This window comes from Capricornis sumatraensis, chromosome 2, assembly GCF_032405125.1.
Source record: "Capricornis sumatraensis isolate serow.1 chromosome 2, serow.2, whole genome shotgun sequence".
Taxonomy (NCBI): domain Eukaryota; kingdom Metazoa; phylum Chordata; class Mammalia; order Artiodactyla; family Bovidae; genus Capricornis; species Capricornis sumatraensis.
Genome location: NC_091070.1, coordinates 216470555 through 216483526, shown reverse-complemented (window position 1 = coordinate 216483526; position 12972 = coordinate 216470555). Strand labels below are relative to the sequence as shown.

The following is a 12972-nucleotide window of genomic DNA, read 5'->3' as shown; positions in this document are numbered from 1 at the left end:
GTGACTGTTGGCTAGACCTTTCCAGAACTTGAAAAAGCGCATGTTGGGTGAAATGTATCTTTAGTCCGGAATTGATAATTCGATAGGAGTGCAGAGCCCTCTACTGGTAATGGAAATAAACTATCCCGGTAACTTTGGAAAAGTTCCATTATGGATTAATTATATTTAATTGCCCATGACCTCCAACTATCTGTGGATAATTTACATGGCGCCTTTCCATTACTAAATGAAAATTAAAGGAGCAAAGGATACCATCTTTCATTAACAAATTGGCAAAGAGTTTTTTATTGTTAATACTTTGTTGAGAAGAGTGTGAAAAAAATTTGTGGCTGGAGGAGAGGGCCTCCAGAAGGGCAGGTGACCACACGGGTGCAAGTGTGACAAGCCGGCAGGCAGATCCTTCGACCTAGCAGCTTCATGGACCCAAAAGGCCCATCTTAAGCCCTGTTTGGTTTAGTGAGAAGGCTGAAAACCATCCAGATGTTCAAAAAACAGGGACTAGATCCTTAAGTGATGGAGCTTCTTATTAAAAGGCTGTTGGTGAAATAAACTGCATACAGCATGAACCGGAATAGAAAGCAGTGTGTGAAGAGCCATCTCGTGTTTGCAAGTACTGATGTCGTGAAAGGTCTGTGAAGATAGGAGACGACTGGAGAGTGGTTCTCAGCAAAGGGGGCAGAGGAGGCGTGTCGGAATGTCTCAGTGCAGTGCAGTTCAGTTCAGTGGCTCAGTTGTGTCCAACTCTTTGCGACCCCATGAACTGCAGCACGCCAGGCCTCCCTGTCATCACCAACTCCCAGAGCTCACTCAAACTCATGTCCATCGAGTCGGTGATGCCATCCAGCCATCTCATCCTCTGTCGTCCCCTTCTCCTCCTGCCCCCAATCCCTCCCAGCATCAGGGTCTTTTCCAATGAGTCATCTCTTCGCATGAGGTCGCTGAAGTACTGGAGTTTCAGCTTTAGCATCATTCCTTCCCAAAGAATACCCAGGACTGATCTCCTTTAGAATGTATATTCTGAAATTTTTACCAGTACTCCTTTTGTGTGGCAAGAAAGGACTGAATTTGCAGGGCGTGTGTGTTCAAGGTGATGGCACTGGAGACATGCCCTGACTAGCGGGCACCCTGCCTGCACCCACAGTGGTCCTCCCCACTCCCAGTGGCTGTACAGCAGAAAGGGGGTCTCCCCGTCAAGGTCACCCTCTCCTGGGCTTTACCTCCCCACCCAGTGCCGTCTGCAAGCTCTGCCCTGCCCACGTTTCCTGTCTCTGTCCATGCATTCCTCAGCTGCCTGTCATGTGGCTTCCGAACCCTCCGCACCACCTGTGACCTCGTGGTTGCCAGACCCTCAGGCCAGCACTGCCTGCCATCGCCAGCTCCCTGCTGCCCTTCCCTGGGCTCTGAGACTGCTCGGTCCCTCTTCTGTGCCCCTTTGACCTCCCCAGGGTCCCCTTCCTTCTCTCCTCCATCAGTGTCTCCCTCCTGCAGACCCCACTCTGTGGCCCTGGGCTGGCCTCCCCGCCTCTCCCCATGTCCCCCACCCATTCCCACAGCCCCACTGCAGCCTCAGAGCCCTTTGCAGCCCCACCTCCCTCCTGCCCACTGCCCCCCAGACCCACCAGTCTTCCTGCCTGGAGGTCCAGCTGCCCTCCGGCTCCCGTGGCCTAAACGGACCTCATCTCTCATCCCTCATCTGGTGCCCTGTTTGGATTCCTGGGCCCTCGTCCTCCTGGCCTCCAGGCTTTCCAGCACTGGAAACTCCCCGCTTCCTCACCCCTCACCCAACCATCACCAAGTCTCACTGCTGTTGTTCAGACGCTCAGTCGTGTCCAGCTCTTTTCAACCCCATGGACTGTTTCACACCAGGCCTCCCTGTCCTTCACTATTTCCTGGAGTTTGCACAGACTCAAGTCCATCAAGTCGGTGATGCCATCCAACCATCTTGTCCTCTGTCGCCCCCTTCTCCTCTTGCCCTCAGTCTTTCCCAGCATCAGGGTCTTTTCCAGTAAGTCGGCTCTTCGCATCGGGTGGCCAAAGTATTGCAGCTTCGGCTTCAGCATCAGTCCTTGCAGTGAGTATTCAGGATTGATTTCCTTCAGGATGGACTGGTTTGATCTCCTTGCTGTCCCTCAGGTCTGGCAGATCCTAAACGCCCTTCATACCCATTTCCTGCCCTCCTGCCACTCCTTTGCTCAAGTCCCTCACCTCTTCTCCTCCAAAAGCCTCCTAACCTTCTCCTGCCTCCAGCCTCACTTCCCAGCACAACCTCTGGGGCAAACCCCCACCCCTTTCCTGGGAGACAGCCGCCAGCTGGTCATGTTTGTCGCTCCACCAGAGGGATTTGTCGGTAACACACCAGGATCGAAGCTCACAACTCGAGTCCCTTATGGACCCCAAAGAGCTTCCAGGATAAGAGCAAGCTCCGTGGCAAGGCCAAGGCCTTTCTGACACCTTCCAGAATGACCTGAGCACCCGACGTGGGCACAGCCCCGCCCTGCACCCTGGCTCCTGCCGCTAGTGTGGCAGACGCGTGCCCTCCTCCAGGCTCTGGGCCTTCTAGAGACCCTTGCAGATCCCGTCTGCTTTAGCCCTCATTGGCCCTGCCCACATCTGCTTGCCGCCCTCATCCCCTTCCCTCTCTTTCCGTCGGAGGTGGTCCTTACTGACACCCATTTTCCTTGACCCGCCCTGCCAGCCCCACCTCACCGCCCCCTCCCACCGGTGCACTCCTTCAAATCAGGGACCCCAGCACCCGGCACAGTGCTCGGCACATCAGCGCTCCTCTGTCGATGTTTTATAAACGGAAAATGAGAGAATGGATTTCATTCTACAGTGTTGTTCAGTCACTCAGTCGTGTCCGACTCTTTGTGACCCCATGGATTGTAGCCTGCCGAGTTCTCCTGTCCATGGGATTCTCCAGGCAAGAATATTGGAGTGGGTTGTCCTTTCCTTCTCTAGGGGATCTTCCCGACCCAGGCGTCCAACCCAGGTCTCCCACGTTGCAGGTAGATTCTTTACCATCTGAGCTACCAGGGAAGCCCTCATTCTACGTTCTGGACCCAAAATGATAGAAACCGCTTTCCGCCCCATGACAGCCATTCAACTGTTTGAAAACAGTTCACTTGCCCCCTGGAGTCTTCTTTTCCCCAAGGAAAAGAGCCTCAGGTCTTTCCATTCTTCCTGGTGGGAGAGGCGTTTGGCCTGGCAGGGCCAGAGTTTCTGCCCCCTCCTTCTCTGCCCAGGACTGAACAAGGTCCCCGGGCATCCCCTGAACAGGCTAGCCACCAAGGAAGGTCAGAGAGATAGAGATTCATGCTCTGGAGGACAAGACAGACAGTGATGGTTTTTAAAGCCTTTCATCCTATTAGAATGAAAGGTGATAGGAAAGGACACGGGCCAGGGGTTAGGAGATGCTGTGGAATAAGCATCTTGTCTCCATGGCAACGTGGCAGCTTGCTGCCTGGGTGATGGCATGGGCCTGGGGGTGTCAGACCAACCCAGGGATGCCTCCGGGTTCCACACATCCCCATGCTGGTAGAGGGGGGCATGCGTTACTGACTTCTCTGTCCACCTCGGCGACCTCATGTATAAAAGGGGAGTGGGGGGTGAAACGCACCTGGCTTCACACCTGCCACGTGGTAAAGGAGCAGCAGCGGTGTCCCGGGCCTCAAGGCAACTCGCAAATGGCCGTTCCTTGTACTGTTGCAGTATCATCCAAGAACTTGCCTGGGAAATGATTTCTGTTCATTTGATAATCCCCGAGCCCTTCCAAACCACGTGGTCACCCAAGCCCCCCGCACAGCCCCGGGAGCCCCAGAGCAGGTGACCGTCCTGAGGAAGGAAATCCTTCACAAGTGCATGTTAGAAACACAGGAAGTGTGGAATTCCCCCACTGCTCGGAACGAGGGAACAGTTCCTCAGCGTTCACATTCAGTGGAACATTGTGGCCACGTTTTCAAAACAACTTTAGATAAGAGGCTGGAAGTAAGACTGCTGCTTTCAAAATTATCCCAAGCTAAAACGATGCCTGTGTCTCCAGTCCATCTACCTTATTATCTTATCACCTTACCTTATTAAAAGCAGAAAGAGAATAGGAGAATGGGGGTACCTGGTACTCACATCTGCAGTTCCCATTAAGAACAGCTGGACTGAGAGAGCATAGGCACGCAGAGAGAGCCAGGGAAAAGCCGTCGTTTGCTGGACTGCAGCCTCCGTGAGCACACGAGTTAGCCTGAGACGGGAGACAACTGTCTGTGCAAAAATTGTTTTGCCATTGGTTTCCGTTCTAAAGCTTAAGATTTTTTTAGGAGGGATTCCAAAGAATAAAAATTGTGCCTTTGTTATTACAAAGTATCCTGAGAAGCTGAAAACCTTTTATATCCAGTATCTCCTTTTCTTATTTTCTTTGGGGACTGGAAGTAGAGAAGCTTTTTACTTCAACTCCAAAAAGCTTTGAGCAGAACAGTGGTTCCTTGGGGCCTGCCCCTGGGGCACTGGAGTGGGTCCCACTGACTGCAGTGGGCAGGTCAACTGGAGAGAAATTGGGGGTTCACGTCAGGAGCTGAGGGGATGGATGATGTGATGGGGTTGAAAGAGATTAGGAAGAGGGCAGACAGACTTGGTGATGGTTCCATGTGTCCAGTGAAGCCAGGGAGGGCGCCAGAGGGTCTGGCTCGAGGGAGTGACGGGAACTGAGGATGGCCTGGCATCCTGCTTCTGCTGCCATCTAGCTGCATGACTGTGGACAGGTCATGGAGCATTTTTGAGCCTCAGTTTTACCCATCTGCAAACTGGGATGGTGATGATGTTACCTGCTCCATAGAGTTGTAATGAATGTGAGTGAGTTATCACAGGTCCCATCCTCTGAGTAGAGGAAGTGCTGGTCAGTGCTGGCCGTGACCTTGTGTGTGACAGAGGCAGTGTGTGACACGTGTGGCCCGAGCCTGGCTCACTGGCTGTTTTATATGCTTCCCATCAAGCTGCCTTGGGTACTGAGATTGAAACTTGGGGTACCAGATTCCTAGGCTCTGTGGCTCGGGGTCTAAAACATAACGCCGACCAGAGGGTGGTTGGCTGGCACCATTTCCTCTCCGAACGTCCCAGCGTGTGTGGGACTGGACACAAGTCCCAGCCCAGGGCCAGACCGGCACTGGGATCAAGCGGAATCCACTTTTGTCTTTGAAGCTGCATAATCTGCTTCCCCTGGTACATAGTGCCGGGGGAAAACAGACCCAGCCAGTGTTCCCAGTGACTTTTCCATCATTTATTAAATGTCTGTCTTGGTTTAAAAATCACACCTGCTGCCTTAATGATGTTTAAAGATATATAAAAATAGGAGTACATAACACTGCATTCACTGTGACTGGAGACGGCTTTTATCTGGCACAATTTTGCACAAAGCACAAATTGTTGCAAAAATACCCGAACTCCGCTATCATGGGGGTGCTTTGAAGAGATTGTTAGTGTGTGGCAATTATTCACAGGCCCACGGTAAGTCCTAGCGCAGTCACGAAGCTCCGCTCGCCCTGGGAGGGGCTCAGAGCCACCTTCCAAATGAAACCACGGCCACAAAGGCAGCAGGCCCAGGGAGACGAACAAACGGCATCAGGGGGGCCCTGGTGCTGAAACGGGCTTTTCTCAAAATGAGCAAACTTGAATCAGCGTGGGAGTAGGGCATAGGCTGTAATTAAAACTCGTGGCCCAGTTCCCTTAATTTGCAGCAGAAAACTATTGGTTCATTTCAAGCCAAAGCAGGTGGACGGTCGGGGTCCTTGCAGCAGGACGTAGGGACCCCCAGAGCATCCTGACCACCAGCGCCCACATCCTGCAGCGAAGGAAGTGCAGCCTCTCAAGGCACTGCTGTCCCGGGGGACCGTCCCAGTCCGTCCTGCTGTTCCCGGGGGCGGGGGGGGGGGGGGTCGCGGTCCAGACTGTCCTGCTGTTCCCCGGGGTGGGAGCAGGTGGTCAAGAGTGCACCCCAGAGGAAATGCGTTTACAGCCAACTGTTTCTCCTCGCAGGTGGCCCGCACACTCCAGCCCTCCGTGGTATGGATCGGAGACACAGAGAAAACCTTCTACAAAAAAGTGCCCCACGCAGAAAGGAAGGTGAGGGCTTCCGGGTGGATTCTCCATGGGGCCTTTTCTCTCCTCCCAAGTGGTCCCCGTCCCAGGGACCACCTCGATCTCTCAAGAAGGTCTTGCTTGTTCAAGGGAGGAAGGAAACGAGGGGCCGGCGCTCTCTGCCCTGAGTGCTTGTCGGTATCTGAAAGGATCCAGTGTCTGATTTTTACGGGGCATAATTTAGAAGAAAAATGAAAGAAAGGATGGAGAAGGGGGGAGGGGAGCCTTAAACCCAAACATAGGATTCACAGTAAGGAACAATCGAGAGAACTCTGCTCGGCCACGGCAAATGGCACACACAGGAGTTATTATTAGGATTTCCTATTGTTTATCATAATAAATAGCCAAAGGCCTGAAATTTATGAACAAAGACGGTGCATAGACCCGCCAAGCGCCCCCACATTCAGGGTCCCCCTGGGAGCCCTCTGTCAATTGCTTCCTTCCGCCTTTTCTCTCTTTTCAATGGCTCCCCTCCCCCGCACTTCCCCCCACCCACCCCCAAATCACCAGCAAATTTCCCACAAGTTAAAAAAAAAGATTGCAGATACACATGATTGTTATTCCACATCAATTTGCACCAAAGCAAATAGTGGTTAACTGAATTTCTGATTAAATTCATAAGGATTTTAATCACTTTTGATCCTTATGTATTATACATCATTTTTAGCAGGTAGAGATGATTTGGGTAAAGAATGAAAGCTCAATCTTTTCTTCCCCAAATGAGCCTTGATTGCCCTGTCATTTTGGAAACTCTTAAGAGGACTCATTTACTGTTTAATCTGGGAAGCTGGCAGGTAGCTCCCTCTGCTGGTGACGTTGCTACATTAAAAAAAAAGTCCACACGCACTAAAGCAACTAGACTCCAATAAAAATTAGGTTTTTTTTAAATAATAAAATTTTAAAAGTTCATGTAGATGTGAACATGAAGGCAGTTACTACAGTAAATCTCAAGAGAGATGAAAGGCAGTGTTTAGTCCAAGGTATCACACACTTAATGTCATCGGAAGTTCAGTCTCTTTAATGGGCAGGGTACCTCTCGCTGGGCATCAGCCTGGAAGATATGAGAATTCAGAAGTGTGTCCCGGGCCTTTACCTTAGTTGGCTGTGTGTCCCTGAGCAAGTAAGCTAACCTCTCCGAGCCTCCACCCCCTTAGCTGGCTAAAGAGTTGCAGAGAGACCAGCCTCTGAGTTCACGAAGCCCCCCTCAAGTCCTCTCCCAGGACCCCCTCAAGCTGTCCGGCTGTCACCAGCAATTACCTCTGTTCCCCTGTGCCCCTGTGTGGAGGGACAATGAGAGGGATGAGCAAGCCCGTTTGAGAGCCAGAGGGCGGCGGGCTGGCAGGCTTTGAGGGAGTGCTGACCACAGGGAATAAATGTGAGTTCAGCAGACGCCCCCCACCCTAGCCGGGGGGGTCACCGTGAAGGGGGCCCAGAAGCCTCCCCTGAAGCGGCCCTTTTCTTGCTCACCCCGTGCACAGGTTGTGGTCCCCACAAGTATGGTCCCTGACTAGTCTCGTTCCTGTAGAAAATGAAGGCCTTTGGTGGCACAGTGTTTGTCATGGACAAATTGCACATTTATTCTGTCCGCCTCTGCTTTAGAAAAGTCTGTCGTCTGTCAGGGGACTTCACTGCACTGGAGCCTGAGTCACAATATGGGGAAATCCCAGGACACCTGATGAATACAAGCAGAAGGGTCCCGGGTCCCCAAAAGTCCACAAGACCGGCTGGGCTGCCTGAACCAGCCCAGGCACAGACAGAGTTGCCACGGGTTGGTGGGGAGGCATGCAGACCCCTCTGGCCCTGCAGAGTCCCCAGCTCCAGTGCCGGAAGAGAGCCAGCCGACAGAGAACCACCCCGCGAGCATCTTCCAGCCCCAAGTCCTGTACCTGCCCCCCGGGCAGCAGGGTTCCTGCTGCCTCCTGCCTCCGGGGCCAGCACCGGCTTGCTCTCCTCTGCTTTCCTCCCCGCCCCCAGCCTCTGACTTCTGTCCTTGCCCGTGGGCTTGGGGTGGCTGTGAGCATTGGACAGTCAGGCTCTGAAGGTGACCACCGAACGCCAAGGGCGTTCACTGCATCCACAGACGAGAAGCTCCACGTTGCATCACCTGGCCGCCCAAGGACCCCAGCATCCTAACTACCACTTGGCCCAGCCTGCGTCCAAAGGCTCCTCACATCCAAGGCCCTGAGACCTAGAGAAACATGTCCAGCTGCAGAGAAACCACGCCCCTGCCAAGGCCACAGCCCAGAGTACTCCCGGCAGTAGCACAGGGCATTCGAGGGCATTCCAGGAACACCACTTGGGGAAACCTCTCACCCACAGTGACTAACTCCACCCTCGATGCCTCCGCCTCTGGGTCGAGGCCCTTTCGGAGGTACAGTGTGGAGGCTGGCCCAGTCCTAAGAGGTGACAGCTCCTGGTGGGGCGCAGGGACCCCGCGGGCTGCTGCAGCAGACAGCAGAGGTCCCGGGGGCACGAAGCACAGGTCTGGAGCACTTAGTGGTCCTCAGGGGAAGGAGGTGGCCTTCCCGTTATGCATGTGCTCAGTCCTGTCCGACTCCCTGTGACCCCGTGAACTGCAGCCCGCCAGGCTCCTCGTCCATGGGATTCTCCAGGCAAGAACACTGGAGTGAGTTGCCATTTCCTCCTCCAGGGGATCTTCCTGATCCGGGAAATCGAATCCCCGTCTTTTGCATCTCCTGCACTGGCAGGCAGATTCCTTAGGAAGCCTTAAGCCAGGAAGGGCGCACCGCTGGTCTCTGGCAGCTCTGGGACTCAGCCACAGGCCCCTTCTCTGCACCTGGATGTGGCTCTGGCATCAGCACTTCCTGCTCTGCCCTCCACGCTTTTGCTACCCCTGTGTCCGCCCTCCTCAACCCCCGTGCTCCAGACCACGTCCTGAAGACTGCGCGCGGGGCCCTCTGGTCTCAGAGCCAACGGTGCTGGGCTCCAGAGCCCCCTGGCATCCCAGTTCTCCCCCCGACAAGGTCCTCAGCGCCCAGCCCCCGGGCACCAGGTGGATGCTGGGTCCGTGCCTTCCCCTCCCCTCCCAGAGGACGGCCGTCCTCTCCACGGCCCTCAGCTACCCCATCAGTCAGTTGTCAGTGTACAAGACAGAGGCAGTACAGCGTGAGGCAGGACGAGACGCTGCTGCATTTTCTGCTCCATTAGCCTCGTGGCTGCAGCGCGTGGGAGCCCTCCCCGCATCCCAGTCAGGCCTCCACGAGGGCTGGGTCGGGCCGGGCAGCTGCCATGGTTTGGTGGAGCTGACTGCAGGAAAGCACACGGGGACTGCCGCATGGCATTAGACACCAGTTTGAAATCACCCGCAGCAATAAGGTGGGCAGGCCCAGCAGGTCCCGCCATAGGGGCGTCGGCCGCAAAGGCTGCCAGGGGTCAGTGGGGATGTTGGCCAGCATGACGCCTGAGCGTGCAGGTCTCGTGTGTAATGGACGCGGCTCTGAACGGAATGGGGTGGCCCGGGGGCAGGGGGCTGCTGGCCGAACAGACTCACCTTTCATTTCCATCCCCTCCTAAGGGGACTCACCATCTGCAAAGACGTCACTCTGGAGCCAGCCCAGGATCAACATTTATTACCCAAAGAGGCTGGTTAAATTTGTACATCCCCGACATTGACAGGACACAGCAATAACATCTCCCGCTTTGGAACAGGCGGGACCGCACCACTCTGACCGTGGCCACCTTGTAAAAGCACCTCTGCCCACCCCCCACCCCCAGGGTGGCAGTCTCCAGTCCTACCAGGGACCAGGGATCAGACTTCCTTCCAGTCTTTGGGCAGCTTCATGTTACCCCACATGCACCATAAGAAAGAAGGTGAAGTCACTCAGTCATGTCCGACTCTTTGCGACCCCATGGACTGCAGCCCACCAGGCTTCTCCATCCATGGAATTTTCCAGGCATGAGTACTGGAGTGGGGTGCCATTTCCTTCTCCAGGGGATCCTGACCCAGAGGATTGAACCCAGGTCTCCCGCACTGCAGGCAGACGCTTTACCATCTGAGCCACCAGAGAATCTCCCAGCAAAACTTTGCACTGTTCTCCGTCAAGCTTCTTAAAAGACCAGTCTGTTCTCAACCATCCCCACTCACTCTTCCACCCGCTACTTCCACTTGATGTTCTCCAGCTCCATGGAAACTGCTCTCACAACGTTTTTTGAAATCCATTTTGCCAGTGAGCCCCCATTTGTAAAAGTCTGTCCTCTCTTAGCCTCTGTCACCTTCCCTTCTCCTGGTCTCCTCAGACCCCACCAACACTTTCTTCTTTCTCTCCTCCATGCGCATCTAAACACTCCATTAAATACACAGATGCTCACTGAGGTTCCATCTCAAGCCCATGGACCTTTTTTCCTTGCCCTCCTTGGGCACCATCTCATAACTTAAAGAAATCACCACTTAACCGACAGATGCTACACCCCATCCCCAGGCTGCACCTCTTCCCTGAGGATTGGATGCTGACACCTGGCATCAACCAGAATCACCCATGGGATGCCTCCCCCACAATGCTGCCAGCACGGCCAGGGCCTGCCCAGCTCTCCTCCTCCTGGTTTTCCAAAGGGTTACTTTTTTAGTATAACCACAGCTCATATCCAGATCACACCACTCTAATGGCAGAGAGTGAAGAACTAAAGAACCTTTCAATAAGGGTCCAAGAGGAGAGTGAAAAAGCTGGCCTAAAACTCAGCATTTAAAAAACTTAAGATCATGGCATCCGGTCCCATTACTTCATGGCAAACAGAAGAGGAAAAAGTGGAAACTGTGACAGATTTTATCTTCTTGGTCTCCAAAATCACTGAGGACAATGACTGCAGCCATGAAATTAAAAGACGTGTGCTCCTTGGAAGGAAAGCTATGACAAACCTAGACAGCATGTTAAAAAGCAGACACTTCACTTTTCCAATCAAGGTCTGTATAGTCAAAGCTATGATTTTTCCAGTAGTCATGTATGGATGTGAGAGTTGGACCATAAAGGAGCCTGAGCACTAAGAGCTGATGCTTTCAAACTGGGGGGCTGGAGAAGACTCTTGAGAGCCTTTGGATAGCAAGGAGATCAAACAAGTCAATCCTAAAGGAAATCAACCCTGAATATTCATTGGAAGGACTGAAGCTGAAATTTCCAATACTTTTGGCCACTTGATGTGAAGACCCAACTCATTGAAAAAGACCCTGATGCTGGGAAAGATTGAAGGTGGGAGGAGAAGGGGGTGACAGAGGATGAGAGAGTTGGATGGCATCACGGACTCAATGGACATGAGTTTGAGTGAGCTCAGGGAGATGCCAAAGGACAGGGAAGCCCCGTGCATGCAGTCCACGGGGTCTCAAAGAGTCAGACATGACTTGGGGACTAAACAAGAACAATATGGAGTTCTATCCCTGAGCTTTTCATTTTTGCACACAGCCTGGCCCCCATGGGAAGTTCAGTAGCATAGTCAAGGCCCAACAGACATCTCTCCCATCCCAGGCAGCCCAGAGGCATGGATCTGAGCAACGGCAGGTTTCTGCAAAGGCCTAGGGTCAGGGTTAGGGTGCAGCCCCTTCAAGAGCAGGTTTCCGTCCTGACGCCCATTTCCGGGGCTTCAGGAAGCCTTATTTCCGGTCATCCCTCTCTTGTGCTCTGCCCTCTCTTAAGCTCCCTGTTGTCCCCAGCCCCCACCCATGCTTCCTGGATGGAGTCCTGCGTGGCCATTGTTCCCTCCTGATGGAGCCTTGCCCGCTCTGGACTCCTATGAGTGCAGGAGGAAATGGTCGGAAGCTGCCCGGTGGTCTGGCTTCAGGCCCAGACTGTGGGATTTATTTTGCTGTAAAAATCCCATCTTGTTCTCTCTGTGAGTTACATTACAGAAAGTCTTCTCAACTGAATCTAACAACACAGAAAAAGGATTATACACCATGACCGAGTGGGATTTAGCCCAGGCTTAGCATCCAAAAGTCAATTAATGTAATACACTATATCATTAAAATAAAGGACAGGAACCACACCATCATCTCAACAGATGCAGAAAAAAGCATTTGACAAAAGCCAACACCCCTTCATGAGTTAAAAGAAAAAAAAAAAAATAGAAAAGGAAACTTCCTCAGCCTGATAAAGAGCAACTACAAAAAATCCAGAGCTGACACCATCCTTAATGGTAAAAGACCGGATGTTTTTCCCTTAAGATCGCTTCTTTTCAGTTCAGTTCAGTCGTTCAGTCATGTCTGACTCTTTGTGATCCTGTGGACTGCAGCATGCCAGGCTTTTATCCAACATTATATTGGAGGTTCTCACCAGGACAATCAGGCTTCCCCAGTGGCTCAGCGGTAAAAAATCTGCCTGCAGTGCAGAAGATGCAGGAGATGTAGGTTCAATCCCTGGGTCAGGAAGATCCCCTGGAGGAGGAAATGGCAACCCACTCCAGTATTCTTGCTGGGAAAATGCCATGGAAAGAGGAGCCTGGGGTCGGGAAGAGGCACCAGGGCAGTCAGGGAAGAAAACTAAATGAAAAGCAAAGCGTAATATTGAAAAGGAAGAAATAAAACCACATTTGCAGATGACATGATCTTGTGTATAGAAAACCCAGAGGCATTCACTAAAAGCCGTTTTAGAAACTAATGCAAACATTCAGTGAGATTACAGGGTAGGATACAAGACCCATATTCAAAGTAACTGCCTTCTATACACTTCCTGTGAAAAAATTGGTATTAAGAAAACAATTCCATTTATAATACCATCCAAAAAATAGGAGAAGTCTTAACAAAAGAAGTGGAAGACTTCCACTCTGAAGACTACAAATCAAAGTTGCTGAAAAAATAATGAAGACCTGGATAAGGAGGAGGATACATCATGTTCGTAGACTGAAAAA

General features: G+C 52.5%; 1 protein-coding gene across 1 annotated transcript in view; it reads left to right on the top strand.

The window, feature by feature from the left end:
- IQCA1 (IQ motif containing with AAA domain 1) overlaps positions 1 to 12972 on the top strand; it is a 171178-nt gene that overhangs the window by 140948 nt on the left and 17258 nt on the right. The window contains exon 15 of the mRNA XM_068966006.1: positions 6019 to 6105. Coding sequence (XP_068822107.1) covers positions 6019 to 6105 — 87 coding nt within the window. The remainder of the gene's footprint in view (positions 1 to 6018; positions 6106 to 12972) is intronic.